At 45.0% G+C, this 26,699-nt stretch overlaps 1 protein-coding gene across 4 annotated transcripts in view; it reads right to left on the minus strand.

The window, feature by feature from the left end:
• LOC139384164 (spectrin beta chain, erythrocytic-like) overlaps positions 1 to 26,699 on the minus strand; it is a 90,091-nt gene that overhangs the window by 37,006 nt on the left and 26,386 nt on the right. For all 4 annotated transcript variants that reach the window (XM_071128864.1, XM_071128863.1, XM_071128865.1 and 1 more), the window contains 14 exons: positions 21,900 to 22,051; positions 18,691 to 18,864; positions 10,325 to 10,428; positions 9,847 to 9,927; positions 7,402 to 7,517; positions 7,109 to 7,221; positions 6,652 to 6,839; positions 6,328 to 6,445; positions 5,415 to 5,573; positions 4,572 to 4,874; positions 2,565 to 2,715; positions 1,300 to 1,439; positions 845 to 1,048; positions 397 to 672 (listed from right to left, as the gene is read on the minus strand). In XM_071128864.1, coding sequence (XP_070984965.1) covers positions 397 to 672; positions 845 to 1,048; positions 1,300 to 1,439; positions 2,565 to 2,715; positions 4,572 to 4,874; positions 5,415 to 5,573; positions 6,328 to 6,445; positions 6,652 to 6,839; positions 7,109 to 7,221; positions 7,402 to 7,517; positions 9,847 to 9,927; positions 10,325 to 10,428; positions 18,691 to 18,864; positions 21,900 to 22,051 — 2,279 coding nt within the window. The remainder of the gene's footprint in view (positions 1 to 396; positions 673 to 844; positions 1,049 to 1,299; positions 1,440 to 2,564; positions 2,716 to 4,571; positions 4,875 to 5,414; positions 5,574 to 6,327; positions 6,446 to 6,651; positions 6,840 to 7,108; positions 7,222 to 7,401; positions 7,518 to 9,846; positions 9,928 to 10,324; positions 10,429 to 18,690; positions 18,865 to 21,899; positions 22,052 to 26,699) is intronic.

Raw genomic sequence — 26,699 nt, forward strand, 5'->3', positions numbered from 1 at the left:
CAAATTCAAAGACAGAGCTGTGGATGCAAGTACTGACCATCCATGATATCAACATTATAGTTTTAACTATGTTTTAGGCTATACAGTGTTTGTTTACGTTTTACTTTGTTTACAAACATTGGAGTAAAACCAGCTTATATTTTGTACTATATTTGAACTAAGCTCATGAGGCATTTATAAGTTATATTCTTCAAGAATTGATGGGTGCATATCATTCACTTTTAAATCCAAAAACAGATGTAGCAACTGCACCGTTAAGTAGTACAGTAAAACAAACCAAGGTGAGTAGGAAATGGTACCCTACTCCTTACATAGTAAACTACTTGCCCTGGGAATAGGGTGCTGTTTCAGACACATCCCCAATCAGCCATTATGTCAGTCAGTTCATACCATCACCTGTTTGGTCAGAGCATCGATGGTGGCTCCGTTCCTGGCGACATCGTTCCGGAGGTCTCGGTGTCTCTTCAGCAGCCTCTGGGTGGTATACTCATCATGGCCCATGTCATCACTAGTCATCTGCCTCTTGGCATCCAGCAGCCAGGCCTTCAGGTCTTCAGCCTCTCCCTGGAACTGAAAGAACCTCTGGGTGTCCTCGAGGTTCTGCCTTCTGAACGCTGCCAGTTCCTCCAGCTGCTGCCACTGACGCCTCACGTCCTCCATGCAATCCCCAACCTAATATATACAATAATAAAATAGATTTAATTTAGAATTTTATCCAAAGCGACTTAAAGTACTGCATGCATACATTTAAGTAACGGGGACACCAGCAGGAATCAAACCCACGACCCTGGCGTTGCAAGTGCCACACTCTACAACCTAAGCCCAGCACCCTCTACCAACTGACCTGGGGTGCCCCAAAGTGTCTGGCCTGGATCATCTTATCACCCTCATCCAGTATCTGCTGCAGGTGTGCACGGCGAGCCCCCAGCTCGTTCTCGAAGGCACTGTGTTTGCTCTGCAGGACCAGCACACTGGTCAGGTCCTTGCCGTAGTCCAGCGAGGAGAAGATATGCTCTTTCTCCTTGATCCAGCTCTCCAGCTCGGCCATCTGAGAGAAGACATAATATACTTTATTGTCAATTGTCTCAGATACACTAACGTTTGTATTTTTCCTTTATCCCAAACCCCTTGAGACACACACATATACACACACACACACACAGAGAGAGAGAGAGAGAGTTTGGAGGACATGGTCCTCTGCAGTGCAGCACCAGTGGAGTACTTTAGGGGTTAAGTCCCTTGCTCAAGGGCACAGCCCTCCAGTTGCGAGCCCTTTTTTCCAGCCTCTCGACTACCTACCTCCCAGAAGAAGTTCCAGAGGCGTCGGGACTGCTCAAGGCGAGCGCGGCGTTGGGCCGCAAGGGCACACAGCTCCTGGTAACACAGGTCCAGGTGCTGCACCCGGTCCTTAATCACCTGGGGGTCACATGGCTTGTAGCCTGGGAGAGAGAGGGGGGAGGTGGGTAAAAACATGACATGCAGTGATAATGGATCCCCCACTTTCCAATCTCAGGGCGGTCACTCTAACCACAAGAGTTGGACTATACTTTACATTCAAATATATTTTGGGTTACACTTTACATGCAGATATATTTTGGTAACACTACATTAAGATATATTTTGGGTTACACTTTACATGAAGATATATTTTGGTAACACTACATTAAGATATATTTTGGGTTACACTTTACATGAAGATATATTTTGGTAACACTATATTAAGATATATTTTGGGTTACACTTTACATTAAGATATATTTTGGTAACACTATATTAAGATATATTTTGGGTTACACTTTACATGCAGATATATTTTGGTAACACTACATTAAGATATATTTTGGGTTACACTTTACATTAAGATATATTTTGGTAACACTATATTAAGATATATTTTGGGTTACACTTTACATGAAGATATATTTTGGGTTACACTTTACATTAAGATATATTTTGGTAACACTACATTAAGATATATTTTGGGTTACACTTTACATGCAGATATATTTTGGTAACACTATATTAAGATATATTTTGGTAACACTTTACATGAAGATCGACAGTATTTTGGGTTACACTTTACATGAAGATCTACAGTATTTTGGGTTACTCTATACATGAAGATATATTTTGGGTTACACTTTACATGAAGATCTACAGTATTTTGGGTTACTCTATACATGAAGATATATTTTGGTAACACTTTACATGAAGATCTACAGTATTTTGGGTTACACTTTACATGAAGATATATTTTGGTAACACTATATTAAGATATATTTTGGGTTACACTTTACATTAAGATATATTTTGGTAACACTATATTAAGATATATTTTGGGTTACACTTTACATGAAGATATATTTTGGTAACACTTTACATGAAGATATATTTTGGGTTACACTTTACATGAAGATCTACAGTATTTTGGGTTACACTTTACATGAAGGTATACTTAAAAAAATCTTGAATGTTTTGTTAGATGATATGTACGGCCCGAGTACATAACAGGTAGCTGAGAGGGACAGTAGACGGTATAGGAATGTTCCTGGCACTTCACTTACTATCTCTATTGGCAAACTTGAGAGCAGCCGCGTTGGAGTCGTGAACTCTTTCTGCCTGCACAGTGATGTCGGCCTCCACCAGAGCATGCTTCTGGAGCAGGTCATCCACCTCCAACAGGTGCTTCCCAAAGTCAGGGGAGAGCAGCCGAGCCTGGGGACATGCCACAGGGTCAGAGGTCAGGGGTGAGGGGTCAGGGGGAGAGGTGGAGGGGGAGGGGAGGTCAGGCACAGAAGTGTGGGGTGGCAAGGAGGTTAGTTCATTGAGATGGGCCAAAACTAGCAAAGGAATGTTGTAGCATAGCTTGCTTGAGCAGGGGGGAAACTATCGTAATGTATTTCTGCAGTTATACACTGTATGCAAATACACTGAGCATACAAAACATTAAGAACACCTGCTCTTTCCATGACATACTGACCAGTTGAATCCAGGTGAAAGCTATGATCCTTATTGATGTCTCTTGTTAAATCCACTTTAATCAGTGTAGATGAAGAGGAGAAGACAGGTAGAGGAAGGATTTTTAATCCTTGACAATTGTGTATGTGTGCCATTCAGAGAGTGAATAGGCAAGACAACATACTTAGGTGCCTGTAAACTGGATATGGTAGTAGGTGCAGGCGCACCAGTTTGTGTCAAGAACTGCAACGCTGCTTAGTTTTCACACTCAACAGTTTCCCGTCTGTATCAAGAATAGTCCACCACCCAAAGGACATCCAGCCAAAGTGACACAACTGTAGGAAGCATTGGAGTCAAAATGGACCAGTATCCCTGTGGAACGCTTTTTTTCAGATTCATAACTTGGCCCATGCTGTGTCTGGTTCCAATGGCCTAGTGGGTTAGCTTGCAACACCAGGGTTGTGGGTTAGCTTGCAACGCCAGGGTTGTGGGTTAGCTTGCAACGCCAGGGTTGTGGGTTAGCTTGCAACGCCAGGGTTGTGGGTTAGCTTGCAATGCCAGGGTTGTGGGTTAGCTTGCAACGCCAGGGTTGTGGGTTTGATTGCAACACCAGGGTTGTTGGTTAGCTTGCAACACCAGGGTTGTTGGTTAGCTTGCAACACCAGGGTTATGGGTTAGCTTGCAACACCAGGGTTGTGGGTTAGCTTGCAACACCAGGGTTGTGGGTCAGCTTGCAACACCAGTGTTGTGGGTTAGCTTGCAACACCAGGGTTATGGGTTAGCTTGCAACACCAGGGTTGTTGGTTAGCTTGGAACACCAGGGTTGTGGGTTAGCTTGCAACACCAGTGTTGTGGGTTAGCTTGCAACACCAGGGTTATGGGTTAGCTTGCAACACCAGGTTTGTGGGTTAGCTTGCAACACCAGGGTTGTTGGTTAGCTTGCAACACCAGGGTTGTTGGTTAGCTTGCAACACCAGGGTTGTAGGTTAGCTTGCAACACCAGGGTTGTGGGTCAGCTTGCAACACCAGTGTTGTGGGTTAGCTTGCAACACCAGGGTTATGGGTTAGCTTGCAACACCAGGGTTGTTGGTTAGCTTGCAACACCAGGGTTATGGGTTCGCTTGCAACACCAGGGTTGTGGGTTAGCTTGCAACACCAGTGTTGTGGGTTAGCTTGCAACACCAGGGTTATGGGTTAGCTTGCAACACCAGGTTTGTGGGTTAGCTTGCAACACCAGGGTTGTTGGTTAGCTTGCAACACCAGGGTTGTTGGTTAGCGTTCAACACCAGGGTTGTGGGTTAGCTTGCAACACCAGGGTTATGGGTTAGCTTGCATTGCCAGGGTTATGGGTAGCTGGCAACACCAGGGTTATGGGTTAGCTTGCAACGCCAGGGTTATGGGTTAGCTTGCAACGCCAGGGTTGTGGGTTAGCTTGCAACACCAGGGTTAAAGGTTAGCTTGCAACACCAGGGTTATGGGTTTGATTGCAGCAGGGGCCAGGTATAGTAAGTACAGTATGCATCACTGTCAATATCTTCCATTTTGTAAGTTGCTTTGGCCATATTGTTATTGTATTATGTGTATTATTAGTATTACTACTATTATCACTGTACCTTCATCCCATCCATCCAGTTGATGATGTACAACATCTCCTGGAAGATCCTCTGCAGGGTGAGGTTCTTGTCCAGTCGTGCCCTGCGAGCTTTCAGCAGCTCCTGTAGGTAATCCCACAGCCTCAGGATGTTGTCCTTACGCACGTCGATGCGCTTGGTGTCGTGGTAACGCTCAGACTCCAGCTCTTTGGAGATGTCTACTATGCCCTGGATGCGTTCCTCATAGGCAGCGATGTCCGTCTCGATGGCGTCGTGCTTCTTCTTAGCGGCCTCTACCGCCGGCAGGTCGTAGCCGAAGTTGTCCTGAAGGTGAAAGGTATTTCAGATGTGAAGAGACTGTTACATATGTCTATCTTAATATTTGGGGCAGGTAAGTATTCTGACTTGAGATCTGTGCAAGTTTTCACACAAGTATCCCACTGACATCAATTAATGATTTACACAAAGGTCCAAGTTGCATGCACTTGTCTCAGCTTTGAATTGGCCCCAAAATGAACAGTGGATGTCTGTTTTGTTATGTTTTTATGTGCTGTCTATGTTCAGGTGAATTGCAGCCGTCAGCCAATCAGAATTCAGGGCTCTGACCACCCAGTGTATAATAGTGCACATGTTAAGTCTGATATACCATGGCTGCCAGCCAATCAGCATTTAGGGCTCGAACCACCAAGTGTATAATAGTGGACATGTTACGGGTCTCATATACCACGGCTGTTAGCCAATCAGCATTCAGGGCTCAAACCACCCAGTTCATAATAGCGGACATGTTAAGTCTGATATACCATGGCTGCCAGCCAATCAGCACTCAGGGCTCGAACCACCCAGTGTATAATAGTGGACATTTACCTGTGCCACCAGTCTCTGGTTCTCCAGTAGCCAGGTCTCTCTCATGGAAGCCTTCCTGTCAAAGCGTCTGGCCATCTGCTCCAGTTTCTCCTGACGAATCAGCTCGTCTCTCAGGACACGTTCCCTCTCATGCTCAGCCCACTCCAAATGCTCCCAGGCCTGCAGAGGACAACATGGTTGATTACAAACTCAGCAAAAAAAGAAACATCCCCATTTCAGGATGCTGTCTTTCAAAGATAATTCATAAAAATCCAAATAACTTCACAGATCTTCATTGTAAAGGGTTTAAACACTGTTTCCCATGCTTGTTCAATGAACCATAAACAATTAATGAACATGCACTTGTGGAACGGTCGTTAGAACCCTAACAGCTTACAGACGGTAGGCAATTAAGGTCACAGTTATGACATGACCCTCCAGCATGACAATGCCACCAGCCATACTGCTCGTTCTGTGAGTGATTTCCTGCAAGACAGGAATGTCAGTGTTCTGCCATGGCCAGCGAAGAGCCCGGATCTCAATCCCACTGAGCACGTCTGGGACTTGTTGGATTGGAGGGTGAAGGCTAGGGCCATTCCCTCCAGAAATGTCAGGGAACTTGCAGGTGCCTTGGTGGAAGAGTGGGGTAACATCTCACAGCAAGAACTGGCAAATCCGGTGCAGTCCATGAGGAGGAGATGCACAGACAGGGACAGTTTATTTCACTGTCAGCAGGCTACTGTAGGGCTTTGTTAAGATTCAGTCATTCTTGTGTCTTTGTTCATGAATAATTCCCCCAGTACTCAATCTACTGCCTCGGTCTTCTCCATTCCTGCATTCTGATGACGCCCCATTGCGTAAGTAAGTTCTGAACCAGCCCACTAGATTAAACTTACCTCCCATTTTAGTATTCCTGCAAGCTTATATTCCTTACCCTGTTGAGATCAGCCACTAGAGCCCCCTCCTTGGGGGTATAGACTCTCTGCTTGTTGGCTCTCATACGACTCTGGATGGTGAACAGCAGCACCTCCAGATTACCTTTCTCCTGGAACCTGGAACATCACAGACAAAACTATAAACGATGTGTCAGAACCAGAACAAGAATGTCTTATTTTAAAAGATGGGGGAAATTCCCAGTTTCGAAGTTACAAGAATCCTGAAGGTTTTCTGGAAAACCCAGATTTTTTTTTCGGGAACGTTTCTGGAATTGTGCAACCCTGGTTGAGCCATAGTAATACGGCAGGTTGATGTGACTGACTTGGGTGGTTTCTCCACTATGCGGTAGGAGTTGAAGGATTGGAGCTGCTGTTGGACCCCGGTCAGAGAGTTTGCCAGTTTACGGTTGTTCAGGATCATGATGGTCTGCTGTATCCATGTCAGCAGGTCTGACGACAGGGTTTCGTACTTGTCAATCATCTTCTCTGTCTCTATGGCATGGTCTAGTACCTAGAGGATGGATACAGAGGGTTAGGTTACTCAAACACTAGGGTGTAATACTGTCACATGAAACAATGCATGCACGGATTTACACACACACACACACACACACACACACACACACACACACACACACACACACACACACACACACACACACACACACACACACACACACACACACACACACACACACACACACACACACACACACACACACACACACACGCACGCCAGTTACACACACAAACCCAGTGCATTATTTATCCCATCCTCACCTTGCCAACTCTCTTCCCCTCCACCGCTAATGCCTTCATCTTGGAGAAGTAGTGGTAGAAAGCCACAACATATGTGATGATGGACTTCTCATCTGGGTTCTCTGTGAACACATCTGTAATACAGACAGACAGTCAGAACTAGAAGATCACCTTGAGCAGAGGGTTCTGGACTGAAAAGGATTTTCTACTGAGATGTTCCATTGAGTATGCTTTTTAGTCCATGACTTGGCTTAATCTGGGTCCAGGAAACCGGTTCTTAGTTCTAGATGAGGGAACAGCACATTGTAACTCACCTTCAGGGTCTAACAGTTTTGTTACTCCAAGCGTCTGCTCTGCTACATTGAAGGCATTCTGAAGGTTATGGGTTGGATTGGACCTCTTCAGGCCACTATAGTCCACCAGGTCTGGCCTTGAGAGAGAGAGACATAACAATGAGGATCAGTTATAGAACCCATTGCCCTTCATGGTTTTGAGGTCTGGGGTCTGCCCACCATTTTTTTAAATGGGACAAACACCAAATTGAGACATTGCATACAGAATTCTGCAAAATTATCCTCAGTGTATTATGATAATACACCAAATAATGAATGCAGAGTAGAATTAGGCCGATACCCGCTAATGATCAACATCCAGAAAAGAGACGTTAAATTCTACAACCACCTAAAAGGAAGCGATTCCCAAACCTTCCATAACAAAGCCGTCACCTACAGAGAAATTAATCTGGAGAACAGCCCCCTAAGCAAGCTGGTCCTGGGGCTAAATTCACAAACACAAACAGACCCCACAACCCCCACACCCAGGACAGCATCACAATTAGACCCAACCAAATCATGAGAAAACAAAAAGATAATTACTTGACCCATTGGAAAAAAAAATACAAAAGAACAGAGGAAACTAGAATGCTATTTGGCCCTGAACAGAGATCACACAGTGGCAGAATATCTGACCACTGTGATTGACCCAAAATTAAGGAAATCTTTGACTATGTACAGACTCAGTGAGCATAGCCTTGCTATTGAGAAAGGCTGCCAAAGTCAGACCTGGCTCTTAAGAGAAGACAGGCTATGTGCACACTGCCCACAAAATGAGGGGAAAACTGAGTTGCACTTCCTAACCTCTTGCCAAATCTATGACCATATTAGAGACACATATTTCCCTCAGATTACACAGATACACAAAGATTTCGAAAACAAATTACATTTTTATAAACTCCCATATCTATTGGGTGAAATACCACAGTGTTCAATCACAGCAGCAAGACTTGTGACCTGAAAAGGGCAACCAAGAAAAGTGCAACCAGTGAAGAAGAAACACTATTATAAATACAACCTATATTTACATTGATTTATTTTCCCTTTTGTAATTTAACTATTTGCACATCATTACAACACTGTATGTAGATATAATATGATATTTGAAATGTTTTTATTCTTTTGGAAATGTTGTGATTGTAATGTTTACTGTGATTTTTGGGGGGATTTATTTCACTTTTGTTTATTATCTATTTCACGTGTTTTGGCAATGTTAACATATGTTTTCCATGCCAATAAAGCCATTCAATTGAATTAGAGCGAGAGAGCGAGAGATAAAGAAAGAGAGAGAGAGAGACAGAGTGAGAGAGAGAGAGAGAGAGAGAGAGAGAGAGAGAGAGAGATAGAGTGAGAGAGAGAGAGAGAGAGAGCATTGCTGTGGGGATTCAGTCACAGGAGCATTAGAGAGGTCAGGCACTGATTTTAGGCGATTAGGCTTGGTCCGCAGTCGGCGTTCCAATTCATCCCAAATGTGCTCAATTGGGTTGAGGTCAGTGCTCTGTGCAGGCCAGTCAAGTTCTTCCCCACTGATCTCGACAGACCATTTCTGTACGGATCTCACTTTGAACCCCAGGGGCATTATCATGCTGAAACAGTTAAGGGCCTTCCCCAAAGTGCTGCCACAAAGTTGGAAGCACAGAATCGTCTACAAAGTCATTGTATCCTGTAGCATTAAGATTTCTTTCACGGAACTAAGTTGGTTCGATTCATCCGTTGGACCACCAGATGGTAAAGCCTGATTCATCACGCCAGAGAACGTGTTTCCACTGCTCCAGAGTCCAATGGCAGCGAGATTTACACCACTTCAGTCGATGCTCGGCATTGCGCATGGTGATCTTAGGCTTGTGTGCGGCTGCTCGGCAATTGAAACACATTTCATGAAGCTCCCGATGAACAGTTCTTGTGCTGCTGTTGCTCCAGAGGCAGTTTGGAACACAGTAGTGAGTGTTGCAACTGAGGACAAATTATATTTACGCGCTACGTGCTTCAGCACTCGGCGGTCCCGTTCTATGAGCTTGTGTGGCCTAACCCTTCGCGGCTGAGCCGTTGTTGCTCCTAGACTTTTTCACTTCAAAATAACAACACTTACAGTTGACCAGGGCAGCTCCAGCATGGCAGAAATTTGACAAACTGACTTGTTGGTAAGGTGGCATCCTATGACGGTGCTACGTTGAAAGTCTCTGAGCTCTTCAGTAAGGCCATTCTACTGCAAATGTTTGTCTATGGAGATTGCATAGCTGTGTGCTTGATTTTATACACTTGTCAGCAACGGGTCTGGCTGAAACAGCTGAATCCACTAATTTGAATGTGTCCACATACTTTTGTATATATATATAGTGTATATGGTTCTGTTACAACCAGGTCGTAACCAATGGCATCATTCTGGCACAGCTATTGTGGATGATATGTGATTCTATCTTATCTTACCTGTGTTTGTGTATAAGAGCGCTGAACGCCATTCCGTCTTTCCAACTGGTGGTGAAGTTGGTGATGTTTACGTTTGGATATCTGTAGAAACAGGACGGACAAAGAGTCAATGTCACGGACTGACCTCAATCCCAAACGGATCCCAGTAGCTAACAGGACTAATAACATACACTGATCCCTAATGAACCTGGCTTTATCCAAGCAACCCTGATCATTGATCCTTTTGTGGTTCCAATGTCTCAGAGAGTGAGAGCATGGTGTTGGCAAGATCAGGGCTGTGGGTTCTACTGACCTGACAAAGACTTTTGAAGGCCTATATGTCGAAGTGTTGTATATAGGGGATGGGGGGAGTAGCAATATTCTGTGTGTGGGCCTCTTATTTCTTTATGTGGGTTCTATTGTCACATGGGCCACCATGTTTCTCTTTCAATACTGACAGTTTCTGGAAATTGCTTTGGATTAGTCTGTTTTTACTCACCCGGCAGTCTTCATCTGGCACCAGAGTAGCAGAGCGTCCTTGGCTGTGCGGCTCTCCCGTTGAGTCCCGTCTGCCTGTCCCATCTCCACCACAATGTCTTGAATCTGTCGGACAGGGACAGGAGGGACAAAGAGTCAACTACAGTAATGAATATGGAATTTACACTAGACAAATCAAATCAAATCAAATCAAATTTTATTTGTCACATACACATGGTTAGCAGATGTTAATGCGAGTGTAGCGAAATGCTTGTGCTTCTAGTTCCGACAATGCAGTAATAACAAGTAATCTAACTAACAATTCCAAAACTACTGTCTTGTACACAGTGTAAGAGGATAAAGAATATGTACATAAGGATATATGAATGAGTGATGGTACAGAGCAGCATAGGCAAGATACAGTAGATGGTATCGAGTACAGTATGTACAAATGAGATGAGTATGTAAACAAAGTGGCATAGTTTAAAGTGGCTAGTGATACATGTATTACATAAGGATACAGTCGATGATATAGAGTACAGTATATACGTATGCATATGAGATGAATAATGTAGGGTAAGTAACATTATATAAGGTAGCATTGTTTAAAGTGGCTAGTGATATATTTACATCATTTCCCATCAATTCCCATTATTAAAGTGGCTGGAGTTGAGTCAGTGTCAGTGTGTTGGCAGCAGCCACTCAATGTTAGTGGTGGCTGTTTAACAGTCTGATGGCCTTGAGATAGAAGCTGTTTTTCGGTCCCAGCTTTGATGCACCTGTACTGACCTCGCTTTCTGGATGATAGCGGGGTGAACAGGCAGTGGCTCGGGTGGTTGATGTCCTTGATGATCTTTATGGCCTTCCTGTGACATCGGGTGGTGTAGGTGTCCTGGAGGGCAGGTAGTTTGCCCCCGGTGATGCGTTGTGCAGACATCACTACCCTCTGGAGAGCCTTACAGTTGAGGGCGGTGCAGTTGCCATACCAGGCGGTGATACAAACCGCCAGGATGCTCTCGATTGTGCATCTGTAGAAGTTTGTGAGTGCTTTTGGTGACAAGCCAAATTTCTTCAGCCTCCTGAGGTTGAAGAGGCGCTGCTGCGCCTTCTTCACGATGCTGTCTGTGTGAGTGGACTAATTCAGTTTGTCTGTGATGTGTATGCCAAGGAACTTAAAACTTGCTACCCTCTCCACTACTGTTCCATCGATGTGGATAGGGGGGTGTTCCCTCTGCTGTTTCCTGAAGTCCACAATCATCTCCTTAGTTTTGTTGACGTTGAGTGTGAGGTTATTTTCCTGACACCACACTCCGAGGGCCCTCACCTCCTCCCTGTAGGCCGTCTCGTCGTTGTTGGTAATCAAGCTTACCACTGTTGTGTCGTCCGCAAACTTGATGATTGAGTTGGAGGCGTGCGTGGCCACGCAGTCGTGGGTGAACAGGGAGTACAGGAGAGGGCTCAGAACGCACCATTGTGGGGCCCCAGTGTTGAGGATCAGCGGGGAGGAGATGTTGTTGCCTACCCTCACCACCTGGGGGCGGCCCGTCAGGAAGTCCAGTACCCAGTTGCACAGGGCGGGGTCGAGACCCAGGGTCTCGAGCTTGATGACGAGCTTGGAGGGTACTATGGTGTTGAATGCCGAGCTGTGGTCGATGAACAGCATTCTCACATAGGTATTCCTCTTGTCCAGATGGGTTAGGGCAGTGTGCAGTGTGGTTGAGATTGCATCGTCTGTGGACCTATTTGGGCGGTAAGCAAATTGGAGTGGGTCTAGGGTGTCAGGTAGGGTGGAGGTGATATGGTTCTTGACTAGTCTCTCAAAGCACTTCATGATGACGGAAGTGAGTGCTACGGGGCGGTAGTCGTTTAGCTCAGTTACCTTAGCTTTCTTGGGAACAGGAACAATGGTGGCCCTCTTGAAGCATGTGGGAACAGCAGACTGGTATAGGGATTGATTGAATATGTCCGTAAACACACCGGCCAGCTGGTCTGCGCATGCTCTGAGGGCGCGGCTGGGGATGCCGTCTGGGCCTGCAGCCTTGCGAGGGTTAACACGTTTAAATGTCTTACTCACCTCGGCTGCAGTGAAGGAGAGACCGCATGTTTTCGTTGCAGGCCGTGTCAGTGGCACTGTATTGTCCTCAAAGCGGGCAAAAAAGTTATTTAGTCTGCCTGGGAGCAAGACATCCTGGTCCGTGACTGGGCTGGATTTCTTCCTGTAGTCCGTGATTGACTGTAGACCCTGCCACATGTCTCTTGTGTCTGAGCCGTTGAATTGAGATTCTACTTTGTCTCTGTACTGGCGCTTAGCTTGTTTTGATAGCCTTGCGGAGGGAATAGCTGCACTGTTTGTATTCGGTCATGTTACCAGACACCTTGCCCTGATTAAAAGCAGTGGTTCGCGCTTTTAGTTTCACACGAATGCTGCCATCAATCCACGGTTTCTGGTTAGGGAATGTTTTAATCGTTGCTATGGGAACGATAATCTTCAACGCACGTTCTAATGAACTCGCACACCGAATCAGCGTATTCGTCAATGTTGTTATCTGACGCAATACGAAACATCTCCCAGTCCACGTGATGGAAGCAGTCTTGGAGTGTGGAGTCAGCTTGGTCGGACCAGCGTTGGACAGACCTCAGCGTGGGAGCCTCTTGTTTTAGTTTCTGTCTGTAGGCAGGGATCAACAAAATGGAGTCGTGGTCAGCTTTTCCGAAAGGGGGGCGGGGCAGGGCCTTATATGCGTAGCGGAAGTTAGAGTAACAATGATCCAAGGTCTTTCCACCCCTGGTTGCGCAATCGATATGCTGATAAAATTTAGGGAGTCTTGTTTTCAGATTAGCCTTGTTAAAATCCCCAGCTACAATGAATGCAGCCTCCGGATAAATCGTTTCCAGTTTGCAGAGAGTTAAATAAAGTTCGTTCAGAGCCATCGATGTGTCTGCTTGGGGGGGGGATATATACGGCTGTGATTATAATCGAAGAGAATTCTCTTGGTATATAATGCGGTCTACATTTGATTGTGAGGAATTCTAAATCAGGTGAACAGAAGGATTTGAGTTCCTGTATGTTTCTTTCATCACACCATGTCACATTGGCCATGAGGCATACGCCTCCGCCCCTCTTCTTACCAGAAAGATGTTTGTTTCTGTCAGCGCGATGCGTGGAGAAACCCGTTGGCTGCACCGCTTCGGATAGAGTCTCTCCAGTGAGCCATGTTTCAGTGAAGCAAAGGACGTTACAGTCTCTGATGTCCCTCTGGAATGCTACCCTTGCTCGGATTTCATCAACCTTGTTGTCAAGAGACTGGACATTGGCAAGAAGAATGCTAGGGAGTGGTGCACGATGTGCCCGTCTCCGGAGTCTGACCAGAAGACCGCCTCGTTTCCCTCTCTTTCGGAGTCGTTTTTTTGGGTCGCTGCATAGGATCCACTCCGTTGTCCTGTTTGTAAGGCAGAACACAGGATCCGCGTCGCGAAAAACATATTCTTGGTCGTACTGATGGTGAGTTGACGCTGATCTTATATTCAGTAGTTCTTCTCGACTGTATGTAATGAAACCTAAGATGACCTGGGGTACTAATGTAAGACATAACACGTAAAAAAACAAAAAACTGCATAGTTTCCTAGGAACGCGAAGCGAGGCGGCCATCTCTGTCGGCGCCGGAAGTCGCAGACTAGATAGTTCTTACGTGGAGACCAAACAGACATAACACAACCTACATGTTGCCGGACACCAAGACGGTTGTGAAGAGCCACAACAACGCCTATTCAACTCAAATCAAATATCGTATTTGTCACATGTGCCGAATACCACAGGCTTGTAAGTGAAATGCGCTAAACCAACAAGGCAGCTAAAAAAAATGTATACAAATATTAACTTTAAAAAAATACAATATTAGACAAAATAAACAACAAATAGAAAAACATTTGATATCAAATTAAGACCTAAAAAAAATATGAATAAGAAATAAAATGAATAAATATTTAAAGAGCAGCAGTAAAATAACAATGTGGAGGCTATATACAGGGGGTACCGGTACAGCGTCAATGTGGAGGCTATATACAGGGGGTACCAGTACAGAGTCAATGTGGAGGCTATATACAGGGGGTACCGGTACAGAGTCAATGTGGAGGCTATATACAGGGGGTACCGGTACAGAGTCAATGTGGAGGCTATATACAGGGGGTACCGGTACAGAGTCAATGTGGAGGCTATATACAGGGGGTACCGGTACAGAGTCAATGTGGAGGCTATATACAGGGGGTACCGGTACAGAGTCAATGTGGAGGCTATATACAGGGGGTACCGGTACATAATCAATGTGGAGGCTATATACAGGGGGTACTGGTACAGAGTCAATGTGGAGGCTATATACAGGGGGTACCGGTACATAATCAATGTGGAGGCTATATACAGGGGGTACTGGTACAGAGTCAATGTGGAGGCTATATACAGGGGGTACCGGTACATAATCAATGTGGAGGCTATATACAGGGGGTACTGGTACAGAGTCAATGTGGAGGCTATATACAGGGGGTACCGGTACAGAGTCAATGTGGAGGCTATATACAGGGGGTACCGGTACAGAGTCAATGTGGAGGCTATATACAGGTGGTACTGGTACAGAGTCAATGTGGAGGCTATATACAGGGGGTACTGGTACAGAGTCAATGTGGAGGCTTTACACATGGGGTACCAGTACAGAGTCAATGTGGAGGCTATATACAGGGGGTACTGGTACAGAGTCAATGTGGAGGCTATATACAGGGGGTACCGGTACAGAGTCAATGTGGAGGCTATATACAGGGGGTACCGGTACAGAGTCAATGTGGAGGCTATATACAGGGGGTACCGGTACAGAGTCAACGTGGAGGCTATATAGAGGGGGTACCGGTACAGAGTCAATGTGGAGGCTATATACAGGGGGTACCGGTACAGAGTCAATGTGGAGACTATATACAGGGGGTACCGGTACAGAGTCAATGTGGAGGCTATATACAGGGGGTACCGGTACAGAGTCAATGTGGAGGCTATATACAGGGGGTACCGGTACAGAGTCAATGTGGAGACTATATACAGGGGGTACCGGTACAGAGTCAATGTGGAGGCTATATACAGGGGGTACCGGTACAGAGTCAATGTGGAGGCTATATACAGGGGGTACCGGTACAGAGTCAATGTGGAGGCTCTATACAGGGGGTACCGGTACAGAGTCAATGTGGAGGCTATATACAGGGGGTACCGGTACAGAGTCAATGTAGAGGCTATATACAGGGGGTACCGGTACAGAGTCAATGTGGAGGCTATATACAGGGGGTACCGGTACAGAGTCAATGTGGAGGCTATATACAGGGGGTACCGGTACAGAGTCAATGTGGAGACTATATACAGGGGGTACCGGTACATAATCAATGTGGAGGCTATATACAGGGGGTACCGGTACAGAGTCAATGTGGAGGCTATATACAGGGGGTACCGGTACAGAGTCAATGTGGAGGCTATATAGAGGGGGTACCGGTACAGAGTCAATGTGGAGGCTATATACAGGGGGTACCGGTACAGAGTCAATGTGGAGGCTATATACAGGGGGTACCGGTACAGAGTCAATGTGGAGGCTATATACAGGGGGTACCGGTACAGAGTCAATGTGGAGGCTATATACAGGGGGTACCGGTACAGAGTCAATGTGGAGGCTATATACAGGGGGTACCGGTACAGAGTCAATGTGGAGGCTATATACAGGGGGTACCGGTACAGAGTCAATGTGGAGGCTATATACAGGGGGTACCGGTACAGAGTCAATGTGGAGGCTATATACAGGGGGTACCGGTACAGAGTCAACGTGGAGGCTATATACAGGGGGTACCGGTACAGAGTCAATGTGGAGGCTATATACAGGGGGTACCGGTACAGAGTCAATGTGGAGACTATATACAGGGGGTACCGGTACAGAGTCAATGTGGAGGCTATATACAGGGGGTACCGGTACAGAGTCAATGTGGAGGCTTTATACAGGGGGTACCGGTACAGAGTCAATGTGGAGGCTATATACAGGGGGTACCGGTACAGAGTCAATGTGGAGGCTTTATACAGGGGGTACCGGTACAGAGTCAATGTGGAGGCTATATACAGGGGGTACCGGTACAGAGTCAATGTGGAGGCTATATACAGGGGGTACCGGTACAGAGTCAATGTGCGGGGGCACCGGTTAGTCGAGGTAATTGAGGTAATATGTACATGTAGGTAGAGTTGTTAAAGTGACTATACATAGATAATAACAGATAGTAGCAGCGGTGTAAAAGGGGGGGGGGGGGCAATGCAAATAGCCATTTGATTAGATGTTCAGGAGTCTTGTGGCTTGTGGCTTGGGGGTAGAAGCTGTTGAGAAGCCTCTTGGACCTAGACTTGGCGCCCTGGTACCACTTGCCATGCGGTAGCAGAGAGAACAGTCTATGACTAGGGTGGCTGGAGTCTTTGACAATTTTTAGGGCCTTCCTCTGACACCGCCTAGTAAAGAGGTCCTGGATGGCAGGAAGCTTGGCCCCAGTGATGTACTGGGCCGTTCGCACTACCCTCTGTATTACCTTGCAGTCGGAGGCTGAGCAGTTGCCATACCAGGCAGTGGTGCAACCAGTCAGGATGATCTCGATGCTGTAGCTGTAGAACCTTTTGAGGAACTGAGGACCATGTCAAATCTTTTCAGTCTCCTGAGATAGGTTTTGTCGTGCCGTCTTCACGACTATCTTGGTGTGCTTGGACCGTGTTAGTTTGTTTGTGATGTGGACACCAAGGAACTTGAAGCTCTCAACCTGCTCCACTACAGCCCCGTCGATGAGAATGGGGGCGTGCTTGGTCCTCCTTCTCCAGTAGTCCCCCTCAGGACACTGAAGATTTGACATGGGTCCTCAGATCCTCAAAAAGTTCTACAGCTGCACCATCACCACTTGGTATGGCAACTTCTCGGCATACGACCGCAAGGTGCTACAGAGGGTAGTGCATAGGGACAAGCATATCACTGGGGCCAAGCGTTCTGCCATCCAGGACCTCTATAACAGGCGGTGTCAGAGGAAGGCCCTAAAAAAAGATTTTGTTACTTACTTAAAAAAGAAATCTGCATTGTTGGTTAAGGGCTTGTAAGTAAGTATTTCACGGTAAGGTGAACGAACACCTGTTGTGTTCGGCGTATTTGACATGTGTCACGCCCTGACCACAGAGAGCCCTTGGTTCTCTATGGTGTAGTAGGTCAGGGCGTGACTAGGGGGTGATCTAGTATATTTATTTCTATGTTGGTGTGCTTGGTATGGTTCCCAATTAAAGGCATCTGGTAATCGTTGCCTCTAATTGGGGATCATATTTAGGTAGCCTTTTTCCCACCTGTGTTTTGTGAGATATTGTTTTGAGTTAGTGCATATGGCACCTCCGATGTCACGGTTCGTTGTTTGTTTCTTTTTGTTTGGAAGTTTCGGGTAAATAAAGATGTGGAACTTTAATCACACTGCACCTTGGTCCGTCTCTCCACACAACCGTGACAACATGCAGTGTATAGTGTACATACTGTATATTTTAGAATGGGAGAATGTTTAGACATAAACTGTCTATTTCTTATTTTAGGCTGAAATATGAAGAGTATATTTTATTAGTAATGAGGGTAAAACAAGTTAAAACAAGTTTTTTTTTTAAAAGAGGCTAATACTAGATCTAGTATCTAATTGAAACCTTGGTTAAATTGATAGAGCGGGGCATGTTAAATCTGTAAATGATCAAGGTTACCATCTTCCCACCAACTACCAACACACTGTCAGTAATTAAAACAGGGATTCTATCTGTGAGACGTACGGCTCCTCAGAGGCTAAATTTAGCACCACTTTGCTTCTCTTCTCCTCTGTTTGTTCTGACACTACGTAGGGATGCAGACAGAGGCTAGCTAGTCAACTCTTCCCTATTTTCTCCTCTCCTCCTTGATGGAGTGAATAATGCAGCAACTAGGCCATATTGTTTGAACTAGCAAAGCTAAAAATAACAGTACAATGTCAAATTAAAAATAAACACTGTATCAGCCCAGATAAAAGAATCAAACAGACATGGTGTTTTGTTTGGGATGTTTTAGTTTTAACACCAGATAATGATGGCTGTTGGCTGAAACCAGACTGTATACAGCTCCAGGTAGAGGGGATTTATGTTGAATTCTAGTTCATTGTTCAACCAGTGTTGTCTTTAGTGATTAGATCACCTAAGCTGGTGATCCCAGATCAGTTTGGGACATAGAAGTTGGCTATAAAGCACAAACAGATCTGGGACCAGGCATGCACCAGGTGGTTTAAATTGAGGTAATTTTGTAACCTGTGTTGTTTAAGTGGTTAGTTAGAAGAAGAAGAATCCTAACTCACCTGGAATCTGAGAATTATGGTCCAGATGAGTCCCAGGATGAGGCGGTGGTTGCCGTCGACGATGTCGTGTGATCCCATATTCTCCAGGTGGACCCTCTGCTCCTTGAGGAACTGCAGGGCCTTGTCCACGTTCTCCAGACAGTGGATCCGCATACGGCCCTTAGTGGGCTTGGGCTGGAAGGAGGGAGAGAGGGAGATAATAGTAGTGTGTGGCTATTTACAGTGCCTTTGGAAAGTATTCAGACCCCTTGACTTTTTCCACATTTTGTTACGTTATAGACTTATTCTAAAATGGATTAAATAAAAGAATCCTTAGCAATCTACACACAATACCCAATAATGAAAAAGCAAAAACAGGTTTTTAGACATTTTTGCAAATTAATAAAATATTAAAAACAGAAACACCTTATTTACACAAGTATGGAGACTTGAAATTGAGCTCAGGTAAATCCTGTTTCCATTGATCATCCTTGAGAGATGTTTCAACAACATGATTGGAGTCCACCTGTGGTCATTTCAATTGATTGGATATGATTTGGATCGGCACACACCTGTCTAAGGTCCCACAGTTGGCAGTGCATGTCAGAGCAAAAACCAAGCCATGAGGTCAAAGACATTGTCCGTAGAGCTCCGAGACAAGATTGTGTCAAAGGCAAGGGGAAGGGTACCAAAACATGTCTGCAGCATTGAAGGTCCCCAAGAACACAGTGGCCTCCATCATTCTGAAATGGAAGAAGTTTGGAAACACCAAGACTCTTCCTAGAGCTGGCTGCCTGGCCAAATCTGAGCAATCAGGGGAGAAAGGCCTTGGTCAGGGAGGTGACCAAGAACCTGATTGTCACTCTAACAGAGCTCTAGAGTTCCTCTGTTGGGATTGGATAACCTTCCAGAAGGACAACCATCTCTGCAGCACTCTACCAATCAAGCCAGATGGAAGCCACTCCTCAGTAAAAGGCACAAGACTCTCAGACCATGAGAAACAAGATTCTCTGATCTGATGAAACCAAGATTGAACTCTTTGGCCTGAATGTCAAGTGTCACGTCTGGAGGAAAACTGGCACCATCCCTACGGTGAAGCATGGTGGTGGCAGAATCATGCTGTGAGGATGTTTTTCAGCAGCAAGGACTGAGAGACTAGTCAGGATAGAGGCAAATATGAAAGGTGCAATGTACAGAGAGATCCTTGATAAAAACCTGCTCCAAAGCTCTCAGGACCTCAGACTGGGTGAATGTTCACCTTCAAACAGGACAACGACCCTCAGCACACATTCAAGACAACGCAGGAGTGGCTTCGGGACAAGTCTCTGAATGGCCCAGCCAGAACCCGGACTTAACCCTGATCGAACATCTCTGGAGAGACCTAAATATACCTGTGCAGCAAAACTCCCCATCTAACCTGACAGAGCATGAAAGGAGAAACTCCCCAAATACAGGTGTGCCAAGCTTGTAGCGTCACACCCAAGAAGACTTGAGGCTGTAATCGCTGCCAAAGGTGCTTCAACAAAGTACTTAGTAAAGAGTCTGAATACTTACGTAAATGTAATATTTCCGTTCCATTTCTAAAAACCAGTTTTTACTTTGTCATTATGGGCTATTGTGTGTAGATTGATGAGGGAAAAAAACTATTGAATCGATGTTAGAATAAGGCTGTAATGTAACAAAATGTGGAATAAGTCAAGGGGTCTGAATACTTGATAAATGTGACTGGAGTACTTCCACACTGATCTGGATCATCAGACCATTGTCATAACATGGACAAAGAAAAGCTACAGAACACACATACAATACATCATAAATGCACACTGTTCACACACACACACACACACACACACACACACACATCATAAATACACACTGTTCACACACACGCACACACACACACACGCACACACACGCACACACACGCACACACACATCATAAATACACACTGTTCAAACGCATACAACACACACACACACACACACACACACACACACACACAAATACATAAAAATATACACACACGTGTGAGTGCTTTTGGTGACAAGCTGAAGAAATTTGGCTTGTCACCAAAAGCACTCACAAACTTCTACAGATGCACAATCGAGAGCATCCTGGCGGGCTGTATCACCGCCTGGTACGGCAACTGCTCCACCCACAACCGTAAGGCTCTCCAGAGGGTAGTGAGGTCTGCACAACGCATCACCGGGGGCAAACTACCTGCCCTCCAGGACACCTACACCACCCGATGTTACAGGAAGGCCATAAAGATCATCAAGGACAACAACCACCCGAGCCACTGCCTGTTCACCCCGCTATCATCCAGAAGGCGAGGTCAGTACAGGTGCATCAAAACTGGGACAGAGAGACTGAAAAACAGCTTCTATCTCAAGGCCATCAGACTGTTAAACAGCCACCACTAACATTGAGTGGCTGCTGCCAACACACTGACTCAAACCCAAACCACTTTAATAATGGAAATTGATGTAAAATATATCACTAGCCACTTTAAACAATGCTACTTAATATAATGTTTACATACCCTACATTACTCATCTCATATGTATATGCATATACTGCACTCGATACCATCTACTGCATCTTGCCCATGCCGCTCTGTACCATCACTCATTCATATATCTTTATGTACATATTCTTTATCCCTTTACACTTGTGTGTATAAGGTAGTAGTTTTGGAATTGTTAGGTTAGATTACTCGTTGGTTATTACTGCATTGTCGGAACTAGAAGCACAAGCATTTCGCTACACTCACATTAACATCTGCTAAACATGTGACAAATACATTTGATTTGATTTGATTTTGACATACACACTGTTCACACCCACGCGCACACACACACACACACACACACACACACACACACACACACACACACACACACACACACACACACACACACACACACACATACACACACAAAGACTCACACACACACACAAAGACTCACACACACACACACACACACACACACACACACACACACACACACACACACACACACACACACACATATACACACACACACACACACACACACACACACACACATACACACACAAAGACTCACACACACACACAAAGACTCACACACTCACACACACACACACACACACACACACACACACACACACACACACACACACACACACACACACACACACACACACACACACTACACACACACACTACACACATATACCCACGTACCAGTTTCTCTCCAGAGAGGAGCTCCAGTAGTTTGATGAGCATGCGTCCATCCCTGAGGTCCAGGTACAGGTCAGAGATACGACAGCTGACCCGGGACAGGATGGAGTTGACCCACTTAGTGAAGGTCTTCTTCTGGACCGCCTCACGCTCATCTAGAGGAGGAGAATACAGGGAACTAGCTCAGATATCACCAGATTACACAGTAATAACACAGCAATAACCTATTAGTTACTGCTTTACTTATTTGGGAATCATTCAAACAAGCACCACTAGGCAGAACACTGTGGAGTGTATGATGTATGAAAGTGTGTGTGTGTGTGTGCATGAGTGTGCAATTCATTTTTGAAGCTTGAGAATAGACATGAGAATCCACAAGGCCTTTGTAAGTAGTCTTTAAAGTATGATCCTAGTCTGAGCGTAAGAATGTCAGCAGCACTGTGACTTATGTATTACCAACCTGGATTCATGGGTAGACAAATCCAGGACACTGAAATTAGTATGATATGTTACGTTTGGTATTGTATGTTTTAATTTGTGGTAGCCCATCATCAATTTCGTATAATATGTTACGAATTGCAACTCATACAATATGTCATACAATTTTCATAGGAGAACCCTTTGAAGAACCCTTTTGGTTCCACAGAGGGTTCTACATGGAACCCGAAAAGGTTCTACCTGGAACCAGAAAGGGTTCTCCTATGGGGATGGCCAAAGAACCCTTTTGGAACCCTTTTTTCTAAGAGCGTACGCCCACCCATCCACCCGACCAACCACCCTCCTTTCATTTTTGCCTTAATTAAGTAACCTTCTGTCTTATGTACTGTATGTAACCATGCCAAACGTAACATATCATCGTAATTTGAGTGTCCTGGATTTTCGTTTACTATATTACGTCTAATCTATGAGACCAGCCTGGGCTGACTACTACCCACCTGATGGCATTATGTCTCCCTACTGGTTAGCAGCAGGAGCTCACAGTCACACATTAAAGCCTCCAACACTGCCTACGTCCCAAATGGCACATTAGGGCTCTGGTCTAAAGAAGTGCACTACACAGGGAATAGGGTGCCATTTGGGACGAAGTCACTGACAGATGTGCCTCCTACTCAACAACCAATATCCATGTGCTTACAGTAATTTCATTGTGCTGTATATGACTCAGTAAAGTGCAAATGTGTAAATGTGTGTGTGTGTGTGTGTATGGGTTTGTGCGTGAGTGCTTGTGTGTGTGTGCATGTGTGCGTGCGTGTGTGTGTGCGTGTGCGTGTGGCCTGCTTGCCTGCATGTGTTCCTTCCCCTAATGCTTGTACCATGTTTATCCCTGGTCCCAAATATAACAGTGCAAAATACTGCATCCTTAATGGCTTGTTCTATAAATGATTCAGGCCCTCAGGCTGTGGAGAACAGGGAGAGGGAGAGAGAGAGCTAGAGAGAGAGAGAGAGAGAGAGAGAGAGCTAGAGAGAGAGAGACAGGAGAGAGACAGGAGAGAGAGAGAGAGAGAGACACAGAGAGAGAGAGACACAGAGAGAGAGAGAGAGACACAGAGAGAGAGAGACAGAGAGAGACAGGAGAGAGAGAGAGAGACGAGAGAGAGAGAGACAGGAGAGAGAGAGAGACAGAGAGAGAGAGAGAGAGAGAGATAGAGAGAGAGAGAGAGAGAGAGAGAGAGAGAGAGAGAGAGAGAGAGAGAGAGAGAGAGAGAGAGAGAGAGAGAGAGAGAGAGAGAGAGAGAGAGAGAGAGAGAGAGAGAGAGAGAGAGAGAGAGAGAGAGAGAGAGAGCAAAAACATATACATGATCAAATACAGATCTTAGAATCAACTATTAAAGACTACCAGAACCCACTGGATTCTCCAATTACATTGAATGAGTTACAGGACAAAATAAAAACCCTCCAACTCAAAAAGGCCTGTGGTGTTGATGGTATCCTCAATGAAATGATCAAACATACAGACAACAAATTCCAATTGGCTATACTAAAATTCTTTAACATCATCCTAAGCTCTGGCATCTTCCCCAATATTTGGAACCAAGGACTGATCACCCCAATCCACAAAAGTGGAGACAAATTTGACCCCAATAACTACCGTGGAATATGCGTCAACAGAAACCTTGGGAAAATCCTCTGCATTATCATTAACAGCAGACTCGTACATTTCCTCAATGAAAAAATATGTACTGAGCAAATGTCAAATTGGCTTTTTACCAAATTACCGTACAACAGACCATGTATTCACCCTGCACACCCTAATTGACAACCAAACAAACCAAAACAAAGGCAAAGTCTTCTCATGCTTTGTTGATTTCAAAAAAGCCTTCGACTCAATTTGGCATGAGGGTCTGCCATACAAATTGATGGAAAGTGGTGTTGGGGGTAAAACATACGACATTATAAAATCCATGTACACAAACAACAAGTGTGCGGTTAAAATTGGCAAAAAACACACATTTCTTCACACAGGGTCGTGGGGTGAGACAGGGATGCAGCTTAAGCCCCACCCTCTTCAACATATATATTAACGAATTGGCGCGGGCACTAGAAAAGTCTGCAGCACCCGGCCTCACCCTACTAGAATCCGAAGTCAAATGTCTGCTATTTGCTGATGATCTGGTGCTTCTGTCACCAACCAAGGAGGGCCTACAGCAGCACCTAGACCTTATGCACAGATTCTGTCAGACCTGGGCCCTGACAGTAAATCTCAGTAAGACCAAAATAATGGTGTTCCAAAAAAGGTCCAGTCACCAGGACCACAAATACAAATTCCATATAGACACTGTTGCCCTAGAGCACACAAAAAACTATACATACCTTGGCCTAAACATCAGCACCACAGGTAACTTCCACAAAGCTGTGAACGATCTGAGAGACAAGGCAAGAAGGGCATTCTATGCCATCAAAAGGAACATAAATTTCAACATACCAATTAGGATTTGGCTAAAAAATACTTGAATCAGTCATAGAGCCCATTGCCCTCTATGGTTGTGAGGTCTGGGGTCCGCTCACCAACCAAGACTTCACAAAATGGGACAAACACCAAATTGAGACTCTGCACGCAGAATTCTGCAAAAATATCCTCCGTGTATAACGTAGAACACCAAATAATGCATGCAGAGCAGAATTAGGCCGATACCCACTAATTATCAAAATCCAGAAAAGAGCCGTTAAATTCTATAACCACCTAAAAGGAAGCGATTCCCAAACCTTCCATAACAAAGCCATCACCTACAGAGAGATAAACCTGGAGAAGAGTCCCCTAAGCAAGCTGACCCTGGGGCTCTGTTCACAAACACAAACACACCCTACAGAGCCCCAGGACATCAGCACAATTAGACCCAACCAAATCATGAGAAAACAAAAAGATAATTACTTGACACATTGGAAAGAATTTACAAAAAAACAGAGCAAACTAGAATGCTATTTGGCCCTACACAGAGAGTACACAGCGGCAGAATACCTGACCACTGTGACTGACACAAAATTAAGGAAAGCTTTGACTATGTACAGACTCAGTGAGCATAGCCTTGCTATTGAGAAAGGCCGCCGTAGGCAGACACAGTGTGCCATCACAGCAGCAAGATGTGAGACCTGTTGCCACGAGAAAAGGGCAACCAGTGAAGAACAAACACCATTGTAAATACAACCTATATTTATGCTAATATATTTTTCCTTGTATACCTTAACCATTTGTACATTGTTAAAACACTGAATATATATAATATGACATTTGTCATTTGTCATTCTGTATGTGTAATGTTTACTGTTAATTTTTATTGTTTATTTCACTTTATATATTCACTTTATATATTATCTACCTCACTTGCTTTGGCAATGTTAACACATGTTTCCCATGCCAATAAAGCCCTTGAATTGAATTGAATTGAATTGACAGAGAGAGAGAGAGACAGAGAGAGACAGAGAGAGAGAGAGAGAAAGAGAGGAGAGAGAGAGAGAGAGAGGAGAGGAGAGAGACAGAGAGAGAGAGAGAGAGAGAGAGAAAGATAGAGCGAGACAGAGAGAGAGATAGAGAGAGAGACACAGAGATAGACAGAGACAGAGAGGAGAGAGACAGAGAGAGAGAGAGAGAGAGAGATAGAGAGAGAGACAGAGACACGGAGATAGACAGAGAGAGAGAGAGGAGAGAGACAGAGAGAGAGAGAGAGAGGAGAGAGACAGAGAGAGAGAGAGAGAGAGAGAGAGGAGAGAGACAGAGAGAGAGAGAGAGAGAGAGAGAAAGATAGAGCGAGACAGAGAGAGAGAGATAGAGAGAGAGACAGAGATAGACAGAGACAGAGACAGAGACAGAGAGACAGAGATAGACAGAGAGAGAGAGACAGAGAGAGAGAGAGAGAGAGATAGAGAGAGAGACACAGAGATAGACAGAGACAGAAACAGAGAGACAGAGATAGACAGAGAGAGAGAGAGAGAGAGAGAGAGAGAGATAGAGAGATAGAGACAGAGATAGAGATAGAGACAGAAATAGAGATATAGAGACAGAGAGACAGAGAGAGAGAGAGATAACCCGGAGAAGAAGGGAGGAAGAAGGAGAACATGCAACTAAAGGAGAGGGCAAGGTGAATGACATAAAAAGGGGTAGCCTGTATCATTGCTCTCTTATCTATTTTATGCATTGTGAAAATGTAACACATCTGTCATCTATGGCCATGTTATACAGTCCTGTACTCCATAAGAGACTAGGCAGTATCGTTAAATGAGTCATGTCCCATTCTGTCTCCTCACTGGTAAATAACAAAGAGCTACACTGCCTACTGCACAACATCCATGTGGAACCTCCCCAAAATC

Source organism: Oncorhynchus clarkii, chromosome 25 (assembly GCF_045791955.1).
Source record: "Oncorhynchus clarkii lewisi isolate Uvic-CL-2024 chromosome 25, UVic_Ocla_1.0, whole genome shotgun sequence".
NCBI classification, from domain to species: Eukaryota; Metazoa; Chordata; class Actinopteri; order Salmoniformes; family Salmonidae; genus Oncorhynchus; species Oncorhynchus clarkii.